Source organism: Anguilla rostrata, chromosome 6 (assembly GCF_018555375.3).
Source record: "Anguilla rostrata isolate EN2019 chromosome 6, ASM1855537v3, whole genome shotgun sequence".
In the NCBI taxonomy this organism is placed as follows: Eukaryota; Metazoa; Chordata; class Actinopteri; order Anguilliformes; family Anguillidae; genus Anguilla; species Anguilla rostrata.
This window is the reverse complement of record NC_057938.1, coordinates 40,520,845-40,537,827: the sequence shown is the minus strand read 5'-3', so window position 1 is coordinate 40,537,827 and position 16,983 is coordinate 40,520,845. Positions and strand designations below refer to the sequence as shown.

At 44.3% G+C, this 16,983-nt stretch overlaps 1 protein-coding gene across 1 annotated transcript; it reads left to right on the top strand.

Moving 5' to 3' along the window:
- The first annotated feature begins 1,165 nt into the window (after positions 1–1,165).
- Positions 1,166–13,373, top strand: thbs1b (thrombospondin 1b). The gene is made up of 23 exons (XM_064339657.1): positions 1,166–1,376; positions 1,535–1,618; positions 1,872–2,431; positions 2,705–2,780; positions 3,246–3,335; positions 3,432–3,541; positions 3,938–4,063; positions 4,821–4,917; positions 5,846–6,019; positions 6,114–6,290; positions 6,434–6,607; positions 6,699–6,826; positions 6,946–7,098; positions 7,214–7,432; positions 7,532–7,639; positions 8,136–8,295; positions 8,834–8,952; positions 9,642–9,876; positions 9,980–10,207; positions 10,342–10,613; positions 10,711–10,808; positions 10,948–11,087; positions 11,202–13,373. The coding sequence occupies exons 2-23, from the start codon at positions 1,555–1,557 to the stop codon at positions 11,207–11,209; spliced, it is 3,516 nt and encodes a 1,171-aa protein (XP_064195727.1). The 5' UTR covers positions 1,166–1,376; positions 1,535–1,554; the 3' UTR covers positions 11,210–13,373.
- Positions 13,374–16,983: the final 3,610 nt, after the last annotated feature.

Sequence of the window (16,983 nt, the reverse complement as noted above, 5' to 3'; positions counted from 1 at the left end):
AAACTCACAGACTCCCATTGAAATACTCTCTTGGGGCTTTCACTCTGTACTTTTCTGCCTAAAGTCTCTTCTGGTAAAACACTATGTTTTAGGGCTCTGCAGTTCAATGCCAGGTGCTGGAATGTTGTTTCAGCCCCCCTGGACAGACGAAAAATGCAGACGCATGGGTCTGAGTATGTATTCACAGAAAAACGATCTTCTGAAAGTGGTTGAGCCGCAGAATGCCGAATAATTAGGCCTACTGGTTATAAACTGTGAATTAATATGAGGGAGAGACTGAAAATAATGCTCCAATAACGCTGTCATTTTTTATTGTTGATAAAGCAGCCACAAAATGAGTATAGTATGAGCTATGATGACAAATTTGGCTGAAAGGCATGGAAAGATGGAAGTTTCGTTCATTCTGAACATATTTGTTTGATAGTGTTTACACATGCGTGCAATACCAAACTGAACAAGAACATGATTTGCCCATATTCTAATGGGGAAAAGCAATGTGTGTATTCAGAAAAAAACATTGCTGTTGTTATGATAAATTCAATTAAAAATCCTTAAAATCTGATAATGCCAAAGTTACCTGAGTGTACAGCGAGTTTTCAGACATTCCTGAATAGTATGAACTCACACGGCCCCTGGTGGACTTCCTATGAATTGCAACAGAGTCAAGCCAAGCATCCTTTTCAAAAGGAACTTTTATGGGATTTTTTTCTTTGGTAAATATTTACATACTCATAATGAATACTATGCGTGACACATGCCTTATAATAATGTAAATCCGTTTGTTGTCTGTAACAATATCTGGCCGAAATGTTTTACCTGATATTATCTTAATATCTATTATATAATTTATTTAGGACTAGACTAACTTCATGAGAATATTTTTTTTCTTCATAGCTAATATTTCTCAAAGCTGAAAAAATTCAGCACATTGGAAGTCGATTATGTACTTTTAGTAGCAAATATCTCAAAAAATATGAATCTGTTAATGGAATTTCAGCTCTGGAATGTGTCGATTTTTTTGTTCCCCTCCCATAAGCATGTCTCAGACGATGCTCTCCATGCTGTGAGGTAAGGGGATAAGATCGTCCCTTTTCCCCTCGGCCCTCTGATTGGAGGAAACGCGTCCTAAGGAATGTCATGAAACTACTTAAATGGCACGTTATCCTTAGCCCTTATACTCAGACTTCGGCGCCTCAAAAAGATCGTGCACAGGGGGTTCTCCCATATTACTTCAATAGTAAAGGAAACGAATCTTGGATTTTTATTGACAGATTTAAAGCAGAGAATTTTGAATCCTGAGGATATTGAGTCCCCATTTACGTTTGGATTTATTATTTCCGATAGCTGCGTATATTAAAATTATACGGTAATAAAAGGTAGGTGCGTGCATTAATTTTAAGGTATGGTTTTAATTTTAATATCTAAGTGGAATATTTGATACATGAAGAACAATGCGTTAAAGTGGGAATGTATGATTTCCCTATGGTGCTCTGTTAACTTTTTATTATTTTGTTCATTTTGTATTATTTCACAGAATTAAAAAAAACTATCGGAATGAAGTTGACGGGGATATTTTTGCTGTTGATGCTGTGGCACGCCGATGGAGCCAGGGTGGCAGGTGAAAATGCGATGCTAAAAACAAATAGGACCTTATTTTTTTGGCATGAACGCAGTTAAATGCTATATTGTCTTTCTGTACATTGGTGTGCTATACAACTTTATTCATAGAATATGCCTGAAATATAGCATAGCAATATAACAGTAGCGTATAATCACTCACACTACATTTACTCAATGGCATGGCTAAATGTCTGGCCAAAATAAACCACTTGTGTCATCAAATCAGTTACTAAGTACATTTTTGTCCACAGAGAGCCGAGACGACAACAGTGTGTACGACCTATTTGAGCTAGTGCAAGTTAATAAGAAGAGCCATGGCGTGAGTCTGGTGAAAGGAGAAGACCCGTACAGTCCCGCTTACAAAATCCTGAACCCGGACCTTATTCCCCCAGTCCCCGAGACCCCCTTCAGGGACCTCATTGATTCCATCCATTCAGAGCGCGGATTTCTTCTCTTGGCCAACTTCAAGCAGTTCAAGCGGACCAGAGGCAGTATCTTGACTATTGAGAAGCAGGACGGGTCCGGACCCATATTCGAAATAGTATCAAACGGCAAGGCGAACACTCTGGACGTGGTATACTCCACAGAGAATAAGCAACAGGTGGTATCCATCGAGGAAGCGGACTTAGCAACCGGGCACTGGAAGAACATCACGCTGTTCGTGCAGGAGGAACGAGCTCAGCTGTACGTGGGATGTGAAGAAATAAACACAGCCGAGATGGACCTGCCCATCAACAGAATCTTGACCCAGGAGGTTCCGGGCACTGCACGTCTGCGGATTGGCAAGGGAGCGGTCAAAGACAGATTTATGGTATGTGGCTCTACTTTTTATTTATCGAAAAACTGAATGAGAGTAACGCAGAAGGCAGTGGATAAATAGCTATTTTCCAGTAATATGTCTGATTAAATACATTTTAACTACTCAAAATATCGTGTTGCATGTTTTTTTATGGCACCCGTACCTTGCGCGGAACATTGCAAGTGCTACTGTTATTAATGTAGGCTACATTTGTACCGAGTCCTCCATATGTAAGTGTTAAAATCTTGCTTAGACTGTAAACTAAATGGTATTTTATTTTTACAGGGGGTACTTCAAAATGTGCGCTTTGTTTTTGGAACTACTTTGGACGCGATTTTACGGAACAAAGGATGCCAAAGCTGTAAGTGTCGATTTGCCAATATCCCATTTTATAACTGTGTCAGTTTCTGCTAATGATTTAATTACATAAGTCATTATTTCTGTCATTTTGCGATGCGCCTGAACCCTTCAAAGCTGGTGTTGCCAGCAGTAAATCTATACGCCTTGCGAGACTCCTGTCGCTATCCACTTCTTCCCGTGAACGCAGTTTACAGAAATAACAACAGCAGTAATTTGATGCACGTTGAAACGGCTGATGCACGCTGTGTCAGTACGGGTGTTGTGCTTTTGTGATTTGATGGAAACATTTTGTTACAATTTTTGCAGAATATTGCTCAGACCCTCCTGAATTATTAAAATAAGTAATATGCTACTGTACTCTATGACTCAGGGATTGGTTCAGAGGCTCGCCTGCAAAACAAACAGGATATATGGACAACACTGGGTAGCTGCTGAATATATTGAAATGTCTGTGCTTCCCCTCCAGCCACTTTGACAGATACCATCATCTTGGATATCCCAGTCAATGGGTCCAGCCCAGCCATCAGGACTGATTACATTGGTCATAAAACCAAAGGTAAAGAGCAGCTGTCAGTTCATGCCCAGGAGATCAAGTAGACCTAAGGCCGATAAAGAAGTTTGTATCCAACCCTTGTGCATTCTTCCTCTGCAGATCTGATGACGGTTTGCGGGTTTACCTGCGAAGATCTGGCCAGTATGTTTAAGGAACTCAAGGGGCTTGGCGTGATCGTGAAACAGCTGTCCAACGAGCTCCGAAAAGTGGTAAGGAGTGCTAACCAGCCACCCCACCCCCAACCCCCTCCCCCTGTCTGTGTCCTTCCTCTACCGCACCCAGGGCAGACAAAATGAGAAGGCTCAGCCGACAAACAAGTGAGCAACATGTCCCGATAACAGTTCCCCCTCCCGAAAGCAGGCATTCCGCACCATTGCCCTCTGATCCAATTATCTGGATGTTTATTTCCCCTCCTGTTTGGATGTAATTATGTTTATCCTCCAGTTATAGCTAATGCCTTTCCCAGATTCCTTATTATCGTCTCTATTTTTAACCCGAACGTCACACGGCGCGGTACAGCTCCCCAAAGCCAAAAGAGCACACTGAAGGACTCGCCTGCAGGCTCATAGTGTTTGCGTCCCCTTTGCTTTCTGTCTCCTCCCCAGACTGAAGACAACAACCTGATCAGGGACCAGATCGGAATCCGCACTGGCGTGTGCCTGCACAACGGCATCGTACACCAGAACAAGGACGAGTGGACGGTGGACGACTGCACCGAGTGCACATGCCAGGTAAGCTGCAATTTGAGCGCTCGCAGACAGACGCTCATCACACCCGGGGGCTCTGCCTTTGTAATCTGGCCGATAATTGGCACGGCAGTGATCCTGCGGTGGGCGCTGTAATTTACTCGGGATGAGCTCCTTTATTTTCGGAGATTGAGCGCTTCTGTGTGTAAAAAGATCGTCTTTACTGTCCAAAGCACCTTGCCTCTAATTAAGTCTGAATGGCAGCATTGAAACACATTCAGCTTGAGTCTCCCCTCTTCCTAAAGCAGCTCAATATAAAATGCCTCTATATCCCATTGTTAGTCACATAATAATTACACAACAATATGTCAAAATAGATATTATTTCATTTGATTGTATTATTTGCATTATATTTATTAGAAATGATATGTGTATAATTATATAATAGATCTATTGTATTATATTAAGTCATAGGTTAGACTGAAAAAAAGGTTTTACAGCAGGTAACGGAATGTACAAGTTATGTTAGACATCTTTTGCTGTAATTCTCGGGTGGCCATCTTAGTGGTGCATGGAGGACTCCTGTGTAGTGGAGTGCAGTTCTGTGAAATGCAGGGTTAAACCACTCCACCGTTCTATGGAAGAGACCCCAGCACATCCTCCTTCCCCTGCATTACCAAAGCTCACCCATTTTTGCATGTTTTTTCCCTAAGATAATAAGTGACAGCTGATGATGGATGACTTGGCCTGCCCGTGTTATTGGCTCCCCGCTGTTGGCTGACCCCTCTGTTCCCGTCCGCAGAACTCCGCCACCGTGTGTCGCAAGATCTCCTGCCCTCTGATCCCCTGTGCCAACGCCACCGTGACCGACGGCGAGTGCTGCCCGCGATGCGGAGCCTGTGAGTGCAGCTCTGTCGGTTCCGGAGGGTGGGGGTGGGGGGGGGGGGGCATCAGGCCCAGTGCCAGGTTTCATCAAGAAATGAAAACCAGAGAGAATCAGAGTCCAGTCGGGCTGCTTTCCAAATTCTAATGTATGCAGGAATAAGTGACCTGCCAAGGGTTTAAGACTGCCACCTGCTCATTTAGCACCGAGCGGAACGCGTTAAATGTCAAATTCCAAATTAAGCAGAAACCCACAAAAAGCGTGAAAAAAATTACTGGACTGATTCTGGAGAGGATGTATCCATAACATTGCAGTGAATGAATGGGACTATAGTGTTTAGACATAGCAGCTTTGTACATCACATAGAGGAATCTACAGTATCTATAATTGGGCAAATTGGGTAATGTAGGGTGGAAAATTGGTCTGCTGTTAAACAAACACCTTCTCTCCTGGAGTCTGAACATTTTCCACATTTCGAGCTGCAGGAGCTTTGATTCATCCAACCTTAAATAAACATGGAAAGCCACATGCGAGGCAGTGCATGCCACTTGAAGTTTGCCATCATCTGGCCACTGTTTGGGAATTAATTTTCACTTGGGGATTCAAAGAGTGTCTTTATGTGACAGACTTTTGCTCCTGGACCTTCTGCTAGTGCTTTATTTTTTTCTTTCTTTTTTATTGGGCTGGTGTGATCTGGCTTGTGCAAGCTGATTTTGCGTGGTCTGTGTGAACCATTCAGGAGTCATCTTTCTTGGGCAATCTGGCCTGGAGGGACCAGTGTTATTTAATATGTCTTAGAGTGGTCTGTGGCATCTAGTCTGGAGTGGACTGTTTTGTGTAATCTTGTCTGGAAGGGGCTATTTAGTATAATCTGGGCATAAGTGAGGAGATTAGGTGTGGGCCGTGGATTAGTGGAATAGCTGTCCCATTGTCTCCACTCCCAGTGAGCGACTACGCGGAGGACGGCTGGTCCCCGTGGTCTGAGTGGACCCCCTGCTCCGTGACCTGCGGTCGAGGTGTCCAACAGCGCGGTCGATCCTGCGACCGCATCAACAACAACTGCGAGGGGACGTCTGTGCAGACGCGCGACTGCTACCTGCAGGAATGTGACAAGCGCTGTGAGTCACGCGACCGTGAACCGTGACCGTGAACTTTACTTTCCGCCATACAGTTTCTCCCTCTGTGACACATGGTCTCCTTTTTGTCTCCCAGTCAAACAGGATGGTGGGTGGAGCCACTGGTCTCCCTGGTCCTCCTGCTCGGTCACCTGCGGCGCTGGCGTCATCACCAGGATCCGCCTCTGCAACTCGCCCACGCCCCAGATGGGCGGAAAGAACTGCCAGGGCGAAGGCCGACAAACCGAGAAGTGCCAAAAATCGCCCTGCCCCAGTGAGTCTGTTGTGCCTTATCAAAAGGAACAGTCCTCATAAAACACGATAAGCACACATCATCCTGTTATAATTGCAAGATCTCACTATACAGTAAAACACAATAAGCTAACAGGGCTGGGTGTCTCGCTTCTGTCCCTGTAGTCAACGGCAACTGGGGACCCTGGTCTCCGTGGGACACCTGTACTGTCACCTGCGGGGGTGGGGTGCAGGCTCGCAAGCGGCTCTGTAATGACCCCCCTCCCAAATACGGCGGCAAAGACTGCGTGGGCAATGCCAAAGCCACCCAGCTGTGCAACAAGAAGGATTGTCCTGTTGGTGAGTCTTCCATTGAAATGAGTGGCTCTCCTTTGCTCTGTGCTGCTTTCCAGTACAGTCGCATGCTCATGTCGATGGTCTCCGCCCCCAGATGGCTGTCTGTCTAACCCCTGCTTCCCTGGAGCCAAGTGCACCAGCTTCCCCAATGGGTCCTGGAAGTGCGGAGCCTGTCCTACGGGCTACAAGGGCAATGGCATCAAGTGCAAGGACATTGATGAGGTAGCTAAAGCCCACTTCCTGCTCTTCTGCCCTGTGGTACGCTTCTTGGTGTCGAGCCTTGAATGAAAGGCTTCTACTTGTCCATAACACTTCTATTCCCTTCTATTTCCCTCTCTCAGTGTAAAGAGGTTCCAGATGCGTGCTTCATATTTAACGGGGTCCACCGATGCGAAAACACAGATCCTGGATACAACTGCCTGCCCTGCCCCCCACGTTACTCTGGACCCCAACCCTTCGGCAAGGGGGTTGAGGAGGCCACTGCCAATAAGCAGGCAAGTGACTATTATCTATTTACCCACCTGTACGTTTATTTATCCAGGAGACACAATAGCGTGTCTAATAAATATGTAATTTATATAATAATCCTCGGTGTGTGCACCTCTGCAGGTCTGCACACCGCGGAACCCGTGCGTGGATGGAAGTCACGACTGCAACAAGAACGCCCGCTGCAACTACCTGGGCCACTTTGCAGACCCCATGTTCCGGTGTGAGTGCAAACCAGGCTACGCCGGGAACGGGCACATCTGCGGCGAGGACACCGACCTGGACGGCTGGCCCAACGCCGATCTGGTGTGCGTGGAGAACGCCACCTACCATTGCAAGAAGGTCAGCATTGGCAACCGCGCAGCCTAGCCTGTTTGCAAGCTGTTTTTCTCCCATGCTTTGTGCTGAGAGACTAAGCAAGCAACTCTCTTGGCTCCGCAGGACAACTGCCCCAACCTGCCCAACTCCGGCCAGGAAGACTACGACAAGGACGGGATCGGTGATGCCTGCGATGACGACGATGACAACGACGGAATCCCCGACGACAGGGTGAGCCAACATGGGAGCCGGGCCCTGGCATTGAAGAAAGATTTAAGCCTGTCGAATCCAGCACTAAACCTTTCACCTACTGTAAAACTAGGCAATGGGAACAAATGAACGCTAGTCTCTATTTAGGCATGGAGCCAAGCGGACAGCTCACAGCCCCTACAGTAACTCCGCTCTTTATTCAGCTGGCAGAGAGGGGAAAAAAAATATGCACCGCAAGCAAACAGTAACTTCCTCTTAGCCAAACCTCAAATTCCAGCACAGAGGTATAACCCTAGCAACACACTGTATAACTCACTGAATTTAACTTTACTTAGTTCGGTACCAGCCCTAAAAATAAAGCCCGCTTTGACCTCCCCATAAATAGCCCCACATTGCAGAGTAAATTACAAGCTTAGATGCCTGAAATTAAGATCTCATTCCAAGTAAGGGCAGCATTAAGGGAGTGGACACTGGCGTACTGTGCTCCGAGCTCTAAACTGTGTTTTCTTTGGAACAGGACAACTGCCAGTTCATCTTCAACCCCAGACAGTACGACTATGACCGCGACGACGTTGGCGATCGCTGTGACAATTGCCCGTATAACAGCAACCCTGACCAGACCGACACCGATCACAATGGCGAAGGCGACGCTTGTGCCGTGGACATCGATGGAGATGGTGAGATGCTCCTAGCTCTTAATTATTTGCTGAATAAATAAGCATTAATCAGTAATAAACAACGGAAATGGACCAGAGAAAGCACAGTAGAATTTATACTCTCAGCCAGAAGTGTGCTTGCTTTGATAAACTGAAGAGATTTAAAGTGTGACTAGATAAATGCACTAGAGCGGATAGCATAGAATGGGAAATATCAAGTTTAATTAAAAAATAATTGAAATACCCAATTACAAGTTGACCACTTCATGTAATACCCTTAAGCTTTTGTAATGTATTAAACCCAGTCACAAGGTTATTAGTGCAAGTGGCTATTCAGAGGAAATCCTTTGCATGCCCTCTTTGGTATGTTTCAAGTTCCAAATGGCGGCTGAACTGAAATTAATTCTTTGCTGGCTGGACTAAAAATGCTAATGTATAACTCAGCGGTCCAGTTACTCAGAGCAGGGCTTTGAAACTGATGTAAAGCCAGGTACCTTTAGTGCTATCACTGTTAGCACGAGGACTATATGCTAATTAAGCCTCCGTCTTTGATTTATAGGCATTCTGAACGAGAAAGATAATTGCCCCTATGTCTACAATGTGGACCAAAGAGACACAGATCTGGATGGTGTTGGGGACCAGTGTGACAACTGCCCCCTTGAGCACAATCCTGACCAGGTACATACCCCATATTCACTGTGATTTGTGGGCATGCTTGTAGGAACATGGGTGGTTCTCATATGGAAATGAGTCCCTCTGCTGTTCTAGAATGGATCTGTAAAATAGTTAACCGGTTCCTTTGTTCTACTGTCCATGATGGAAGCCCTCAGCTTACCTCACACCCTCTGCCAGTACAAAAATTCCTTGCCCAGCTGAGGGGTGTTGAAGCCAAATCGCACCATATCAGGGTGGCGTGTTCAGAAAAGTAAATACTGCATAAATACCTTACTGGCAAATTCTGGCATTCAATGAACTCTGGGTCATGAAATGAGGGTTTAATGCATTCGTAGTTAATGAGGTATGAAACTGCTTGTTGGCTCATGCTGGCCCTACCAGAACACTGTGGAGTCCCTGTGGATCTCACCGCATATTATGGAATCAAGCCCCTACTTCCCTTGAAGTCACTGTGGGTGTGTGTGTGTGTGTGTGTGTGCGTGTGTATCTATCTGCGTGGGCTTGACTGTACATGCACATTTGTGTGTGCCAAACCTTCTCAGGCTATATGCACATTTGATGTTCTGGGTTCTGTTGGATTTACTCTGTGTGGAAGTGCCTAACTGTAGAGGTGTGCCTTGGTGGCTTACAGAGCTGAATGTGACCAATGCTAGTACTGATCCTAATCACACTTAAATCTTTCCCGTCCACAGCTGGACTCTGACTCTGATCGTGTGGGAGACAAGTGTGACAGTAACCAGGACATCGATGAGGACGGCCACCAGAACAACTTGGACAACTGCCCTTACATCCCTAATGCCAACCAAGCCGACCATGACAAGGACGGCAAGGGAGACGCCTGTGACCACGACGATGACAACGATGGAATCCCTGACGACAAAGACAACTGCAGGCTGGCCTTCAACCCAGACCAGCTGGACTCTGATGGTGAGTGCAAGAGAGAATGCATCTATGCAGTGACCTTCAAGAAGGTTTAGAATTGCACTCCTGCAATATATGCATGTAAAATTGTGTCTTTTTTGTATAACAGGTGATGGGCGTGGTGATGCTTGCAAGGACGACTTTGACCAGGACAACGTTCCCGACATCTACGATGTGTGCCCTGAGAACTTTGACATCAGCGAGACGGACTTCCGCAAGTTCCAGATGGTGCCGCTCGACCCCAAGGGCACATCCCAGATCGACCCCAACTGGGTGGTACGGCACCAGGGCAAAGAGCTGGTGCAGACCGTCAACTGTGACCCTGGCATCGCTGTTGGTAAGACTGACCACCTTACCAACAGTGATGCCAGTTACTCAAGAGCATATCTGATAAATCCAGCGGATCCTGGTGAAGGATGAGCTCTAACCCTTTCTCCATCCCTCTATCCCCATCCCTTTCTCTCGCTGCAGGTTTTGATGAGTTCAATTCGGTAGACTTCAGTGGAACGTTCTTCATAAACACGGACCGAGACGATGACTATGCAGGCTTTGTATTCGGGTACCAGTCCAGTGCTCGTTTTTATGTGGTGATGTGGAAGCAGATCACTCAGACGTACTGGTCCAACACACCCACCCGGGCCCAGGGATACTCTGGGCTGTCCATCAAGGTGGTCAACTCAACCACAGGCCCTGGGGAGCACCTGAGGAATGCGCTTTGGCACACCGGCAACACCCCAGGACAGGTACCGCACCATCTCCTAAAAGCAACAGGACACGATGCCTCTGGCGAGTCAGAGAACAGGGTGGAGACTGATGGGGTTCTCTCTCATTCCTCCTCAGGTTCGCACACTGTGGCACGACCCCAAGAACGTGGGCTGGAAGGACTTCACTGCCTACAGGTGGCACCTGATTCACAGGCCCAGGACCGGACACATCAGGTAGGCATGGCTACATAAATCGTCGGTTAACAATCCCAATTCACATGCTACTTGCTACATCCTCCCAATCAGGGACACCAACCATCACGTGACGCAATGAATGATCACGCAAATCATTTCTCGCATTCCTCCTTCTCAGAGTGGTAATGTACGAGGGCAAAAAGATCATGGCGGATTCCGGAAGCATCTATGACAAGACGTACGCGGGTGGAAGGCTAGGCCTCTTCGTCTTTTCCCAGGAGATGGTGTACTTCTCAGACCTCAAATATGAATGCAGAGGTGAGGCTCACTCGGGCTGGGTTATCTGTGTTTGCATGGAAATAATCATCTATGTCACATTGAGTTCATGAAATGCAGCACCACTGATGGTTTTCTACATCTCTGTTTTTACAGATGTATAACTGCACAAATGAGAAGCTCTTTGAAGAAAGCACATTTCTGTATTAATATGAGTATGTATTTTAAAAATCCCAGGGACTCTAGCTCTGTTCCTCTCTTCCCTCTGACGTGCACATCAGTGGAACAGGGTGCGATCAGCTTCCAGGTAAATTCATGTCGTTTCCAGACAGAAACCAGTTGGCTGACAGTTCAAGATAAGGTTCGCCATTAACCCCAGATAAAAGAGGATTTGCTTTTGCTTTGCTCAAGTGATAGATCGACCTCTGCATGGGATGGTCTCCCAGCAAAACCCTCTGCACTTCAAAAGCCTTAAGATAATCTGCCTTACTGGAGGTACTAAGGAAAGACTGACTATCTTCTTCATCAAATCTGCTGTGAACTCAAATTCAGAACCAATTTAAAATAATGACTCTTCAATAATTTACTTCAAGGATGAAGAATGCTTTTCTCTTTGATTTCAGAGCAATGTTTCACACCGTTGGAAAGTGATTGTTAATGGACATATCATGGTGTATTTACTATGGAGACGTGTGTCTATTGTGCGTGGCTGCATGTGTGTTTGTGTGTTGAGGTTGCTACCTTTCATTCGTAAAAAAGAGAACTTTTTATTAAAACAGTGTGTAGTTTAAAAATCCATTAGCATTTTACTGAGCTCCACTTGATGTACTCACTTCCAGAGAAGTTCATCCAAGATCACCCTTGGGAAAGTAAAATAGGAGCTAGAAATTTAACCCAGTGTATTTAGTTGAAAATGGGCATTGTGAAGCCTCAAACAAGGCCTTGTTTTAGACCAGTGTGGCTTTGGCAGTGTTGCTGAGCTCAGTGAACACTGAATTCTCAGGGTGATATGAGATATCCAGATAATCAGCCACAGGAGTTGACAAAGTAAGAACCTACAAGCAATGCGTGGAAGGTATGGTTAAAAGTGTATCTATATGTGCGGTTGATTGTCCTTTATAACATGTAATAAGGTTAATGTGCAAAACTCGACGGTTCTCTCTTCCAGCCCTCAGAGAAAAAAAAAAACAGAACGTCTCACTGTACTTACCCATTGCAATTTAATTTAATGCCGAATTTCATATCAATATGTCCTACCTCTTCAAAAACTGTCCTGGTGTAAGATAGCTTGGAGTGTCTGGAACAGCATGGAATAATTCAGCCCTTGTGTAAAGAAGCTGGAAGAAGAGAAAACAATGTTTTTAAAAAATAATAATTTATTACTTTGTTTATTTGTCTACGTTGAGAAGGGGAATGAGGGGGTGTAACAGGTGTCTCATTTGTCTAGAGAAGACTAGAGTGACAGTTTGAGAGATTGTAAATAAGTGTATTTATTGCCTTTGTCGTCTGTTGATAGAGACAACACTAGAAGAGTTTTTCTCTTTCCCTTTCCTGTATAAAAAAAGATTCCCCACTGAGAATAATGAAAACTGGCAATAATTGAGTACTTTGTTCTATCACCGTCTTCCAAAACTGGGCCAAGTGCTACAAAAACAGCATGTCTTCAGAACAGTATGCATGTGTGTATGTTCATATGTGTTAGGAGAATACCATTTTGTAATAAGAAAATTTAAAAAAGAAATACTTTTGATGTACAAATATTACCTCATTATTTTTGTATAATTTGAAACAAACAAAACAAAGAAAGTACTCATTTCGATATAGCAGCAGAATAGAAATTGGTAAATTTTTAGTTTTATCACTTTTTTTTAGCAGATCCTCTATTTTAAAGCTGTAAATATATTGACATATGTTTTGTAGTAGAGAAATCTCCTAACAGTATATAAACTGGATTGGGATAATTTTTATAAAAATATTTTTGTCCTATGTGTGTCCAGTGCTTTTGTAATGGATAAATTATTGTTCAGTTTGTCTTATGCTTTTTGTAAGAGGTTATTGTCCATGTAGATAAAAGATATTTAAATAATTTATCAGGAAACATGACCTGAAGTGGCCAGTGTTTCTGTCTGTATAAACTTTGCACACTGACGTGAGGATGTTTTGTTCTTTGTTTGTTTTTTTGTTAGTTTTTTATTTTATTTTGCTTTTTTAACAATTAGTGCTTGTCTGTAAACATCTGCCCTAGTTTTACCGTACAAAAAATGTTTTTTATGCATACCAGTTATTTTGTAACATACATCTGAACAATAAACAAAATTGTAAAGCCTCTTTGGGATGTTTTCTCTGTCTCAGCTGCTGTGCATTAGCGGGAATTTCCGTAAAATCGGATTTTCAGCAAAAAAAACAGCAAATCTTAAGTTTACATGAAGCGGCCCAAGTTTCTTGTCCTTAGTTACCTTGACTGCAGGGTGTGCCATTTTTGAGAGGGAAAGCTGGTTCGATCTGCAGGGCACATGAACTTGCGTGTTCAATAGGTCCCATGTACACAGCCAAGGTGGCATGAAGGCCAAGTTCAGCTCCAGCTGGGTGTTTTTAGCTGAGAAGAGCAGTACAGTTAACTCCCCCAGACCACCCCCCCACCCCCCTTGTGAAGGCACACAAACACTCACTTGGGAAAGCAGCAGGAATGTCTCACCTGGGCCCTCTCTTCATTTCCGTAAGCGAGGTTATTCAACAGGCATTCCCCCTCGGCTTCTCCTGCACGCCATCTGCAAAGGCCAGATATATGTCTCAGACCTGTAGCTGTGCTGACGTGTGCAGGTTCATGCATGGCCTATGACCACGGCAACCTGACGAGGCTGAGAACCAGAAACCCGGGAGGGAGTTCAGGACAGCAGCAGGCAGATGATTGCCTGAGCTCTGACGAAGAGCCTTATCGTTAATGATTCAAGATATTACACAGTAAAATGTCCAGTGTTAATTAATCTCCAACAGAGTACATATGACTCCAATAAGGGCCATATGTACTGTGTTACAGTTGATTTAACACTGAACACTACTGTGTCGGAATCTGAGCTGCCAGGAACCATCAAAAACTTACAACTCTGTGTTTCAGCTCTAATCATGAAGGATGTCCTCATAAGGACACCATACATGTCTTTCACTATTACCCATGGGTTGATCCACACTGATGGTCTAATACATACTGCTAGTTTTCTAATTACAGACTTTAAAAAAAAAAAAAAAAACAGACTTTCTTTGCATTTTTCTGAAATATTTTATCTATGTTCATTATATTTTGTTGTGAATTCATCATGACTAACAATTTGAAAAAGCTGTAATGTGTGCAGTACCAGTCTGGTTTAAGAATGTTAGAACAGCAATGGCACAGGCCAATAAACATAAAATCTTTTTTTTTTTTTAAACGAGCAGGTAAAAGACTTCAGAGGTCATCTTCTCAAGTGACACATGCTGAGCCTCCACCCGCTCCCTGATCTTCGCATCACCTATAAAGTACTCGACCCATGCCAAGCAGGGACTGTGAGCGGAAAAAAGCAGGAGAACCCGTGGCCTGTGACTGGCCAGACCCTCCCAGAATATCTGACGCACGGTTAGTCTTCTTTGCCTGCTTGCAGAGGCCATCAACCTGAGCTGAAGCTCTTACAGTGCTAGCATTCAGTATTCATTCAGCAGCTGATTTAATCTAAAGTGACTCAGGACTTCTGGGATTCATTTACAGAGCTGGTTTTTACAATATCGGTACAGGTGAGGAGGGAGCACAGTATGGCAGCTGTAATAATCCTGGAAATTAGATCCCCATCCTCCTCCTCCCCCACCACATTTCTTTTCTTTTTCTTTTGCACATGCAATCTCACATGTTATGTAATTGGAACCAAAGCATAGACATTTTAACACTGCTTATGCGTGCATTAGCAGGTGCTGTATTAAAAAATATGGTCATTCAATATTTGGGGAAAATAAACACGATTTGTTTTCCTGTTAAAATACTTCCGATATTCGTTAATTACACAAAACCACCGAGCCCTAGAAACGATTGGTCTACAAGTGCACATTGCATGGGTTGCATGAATGGGAAAGAGAGACAGATTGCTTCCTTTTCATTAAGCCACTGGCAGGAGATGAGACCGTCTCAGGGCTTTAAAGGAAGCTGCCCTGGCTTTTCATTTCCTGAGGTGAGCATGCCCAGTGTGTCCACTGGCCTCCACATCTGTGATTCGCTCCGATCTTCCCTTGTGCTGTCTGCACTGGCTTATTCAGCACACAGGGCCACACTGTTGAAATGAAACAGTGAGACCCAGACTCTCAAACGGACATCTTTATGTGACTGATATTGAATAATGACTGGAGTAATGACTATAAGTATACCATTAAGACTCTGTGGTGGTATTCAGTGGTCATCAGTGTTGTGAATTATCTTGTGTTTGAGGGAAGCCACCAGACAGTAGTGTGTAACAGCTGGTCAAATGGCGTCTCATTACCCAGGGTGAGTGGAATCATGCTGCCATTCAGACCTGAACAGACGGGGACAAAGCTGGAGGTCCTCGTGGCCACTGGGCCCTAAGCACATGACCTGTTATGCCACGGGTTACTCAGATTGAAACTTCATATTTATGCAGCATGCAAAGCATCTGTGTAGGACTACAAAAGTAGGACTTCCTTACAAAGCCAAAGACAAAGCACAATGGGCCTCATTCAGTAAACATGCATACGAGCATACTATTGGATCGTAAACTGTAAGAACGTTTCCAAGAACATTTTGGCATTCATCATTTTTTCTTATCTGTATTTGTTCATGGCATGCAAATGACATGAACAGGATTGCGCATAAAATTTACGAACAGCCAGCATTCTTCATCTCATACACCTTCGATACGCACAAAAACATAGGTGTGCACGTGTCATGAATATCATGTTGTTTTTTTTCGTGGGAACATTTTTAAAAACTAAAGAATAATTTAAGAAAAAATTTTGTGAATGAGGCCCAATGTGGCTAGACTGAATCTGGTCTGCTTCACCGAATGTTCCATAGTGCAAGCGGAAAGTGAAATGGATTCAAAAGTAATATTTAGGGGCAGTGCTTTTAAGCAATTAACGTTAAGGGGAAACAGGAGCCTAAAATGGATGGCGTGGCTGCAGACTTTGCTGTCTCAGGGTCACTTCCTCTTTGTCAAAGGAAACCGGGTGTGCGGAGAATGAAAGCCTTTGTGAAATTTTCCATTTGAACAAAGCAGAAGGCCGGCTGTATTGTAACTGCAGAGCTCTTCGTGGTCTACTCCCAGAGAACGATCACACGCACTCACAAGTCGTCTTGGACCATCAGACACGCCCTCAAAGACGTGAGAAATTTTAGGGAGACTTGTGAAGGCTATAGATACAAATGCAGCCCTACTTCATAGGGCTTATGGCGGAAGAAGGAGCGATCCAATCAGGCACGCTGCTGTTTGGGAGGGGTCCAATCAGTTATACTGATGCTTGGGATCCAATTGTCCATTAAGGTATGGATAGCAATACTGATTTTTTTTTTTAAACAAATGCGCTGGTAACTGAGCAAAAAAAAAAAAAAAAATCCCTGGTGCAAAGCAAAATAGATGATAGGTGATTTTTTTGTCAAATAGACAATAAAAAAGTTCTTCAATCAAATAGCACTTCATCAATAGAATAAGAAAACTAACATGTTCATTTAATTTTCAAACAAAATTAAACCCAGACAGAATGAGACACAGTATTCACTCTGTGACACAGAGAGACAGTGAAACAGTGTGGAACGGGTGTAGGGTTACTGAATTCAACCATTTAAAACAAGAAAAGAAAGGAAACAAAATCCTGCACAGTACTTTATTCCTCCAGGGAGACTTCACTGATCCTGCTTCACTGTATGACGGAGCTTTCTCACAGTGACAGTTTACTGTAAGGAAGA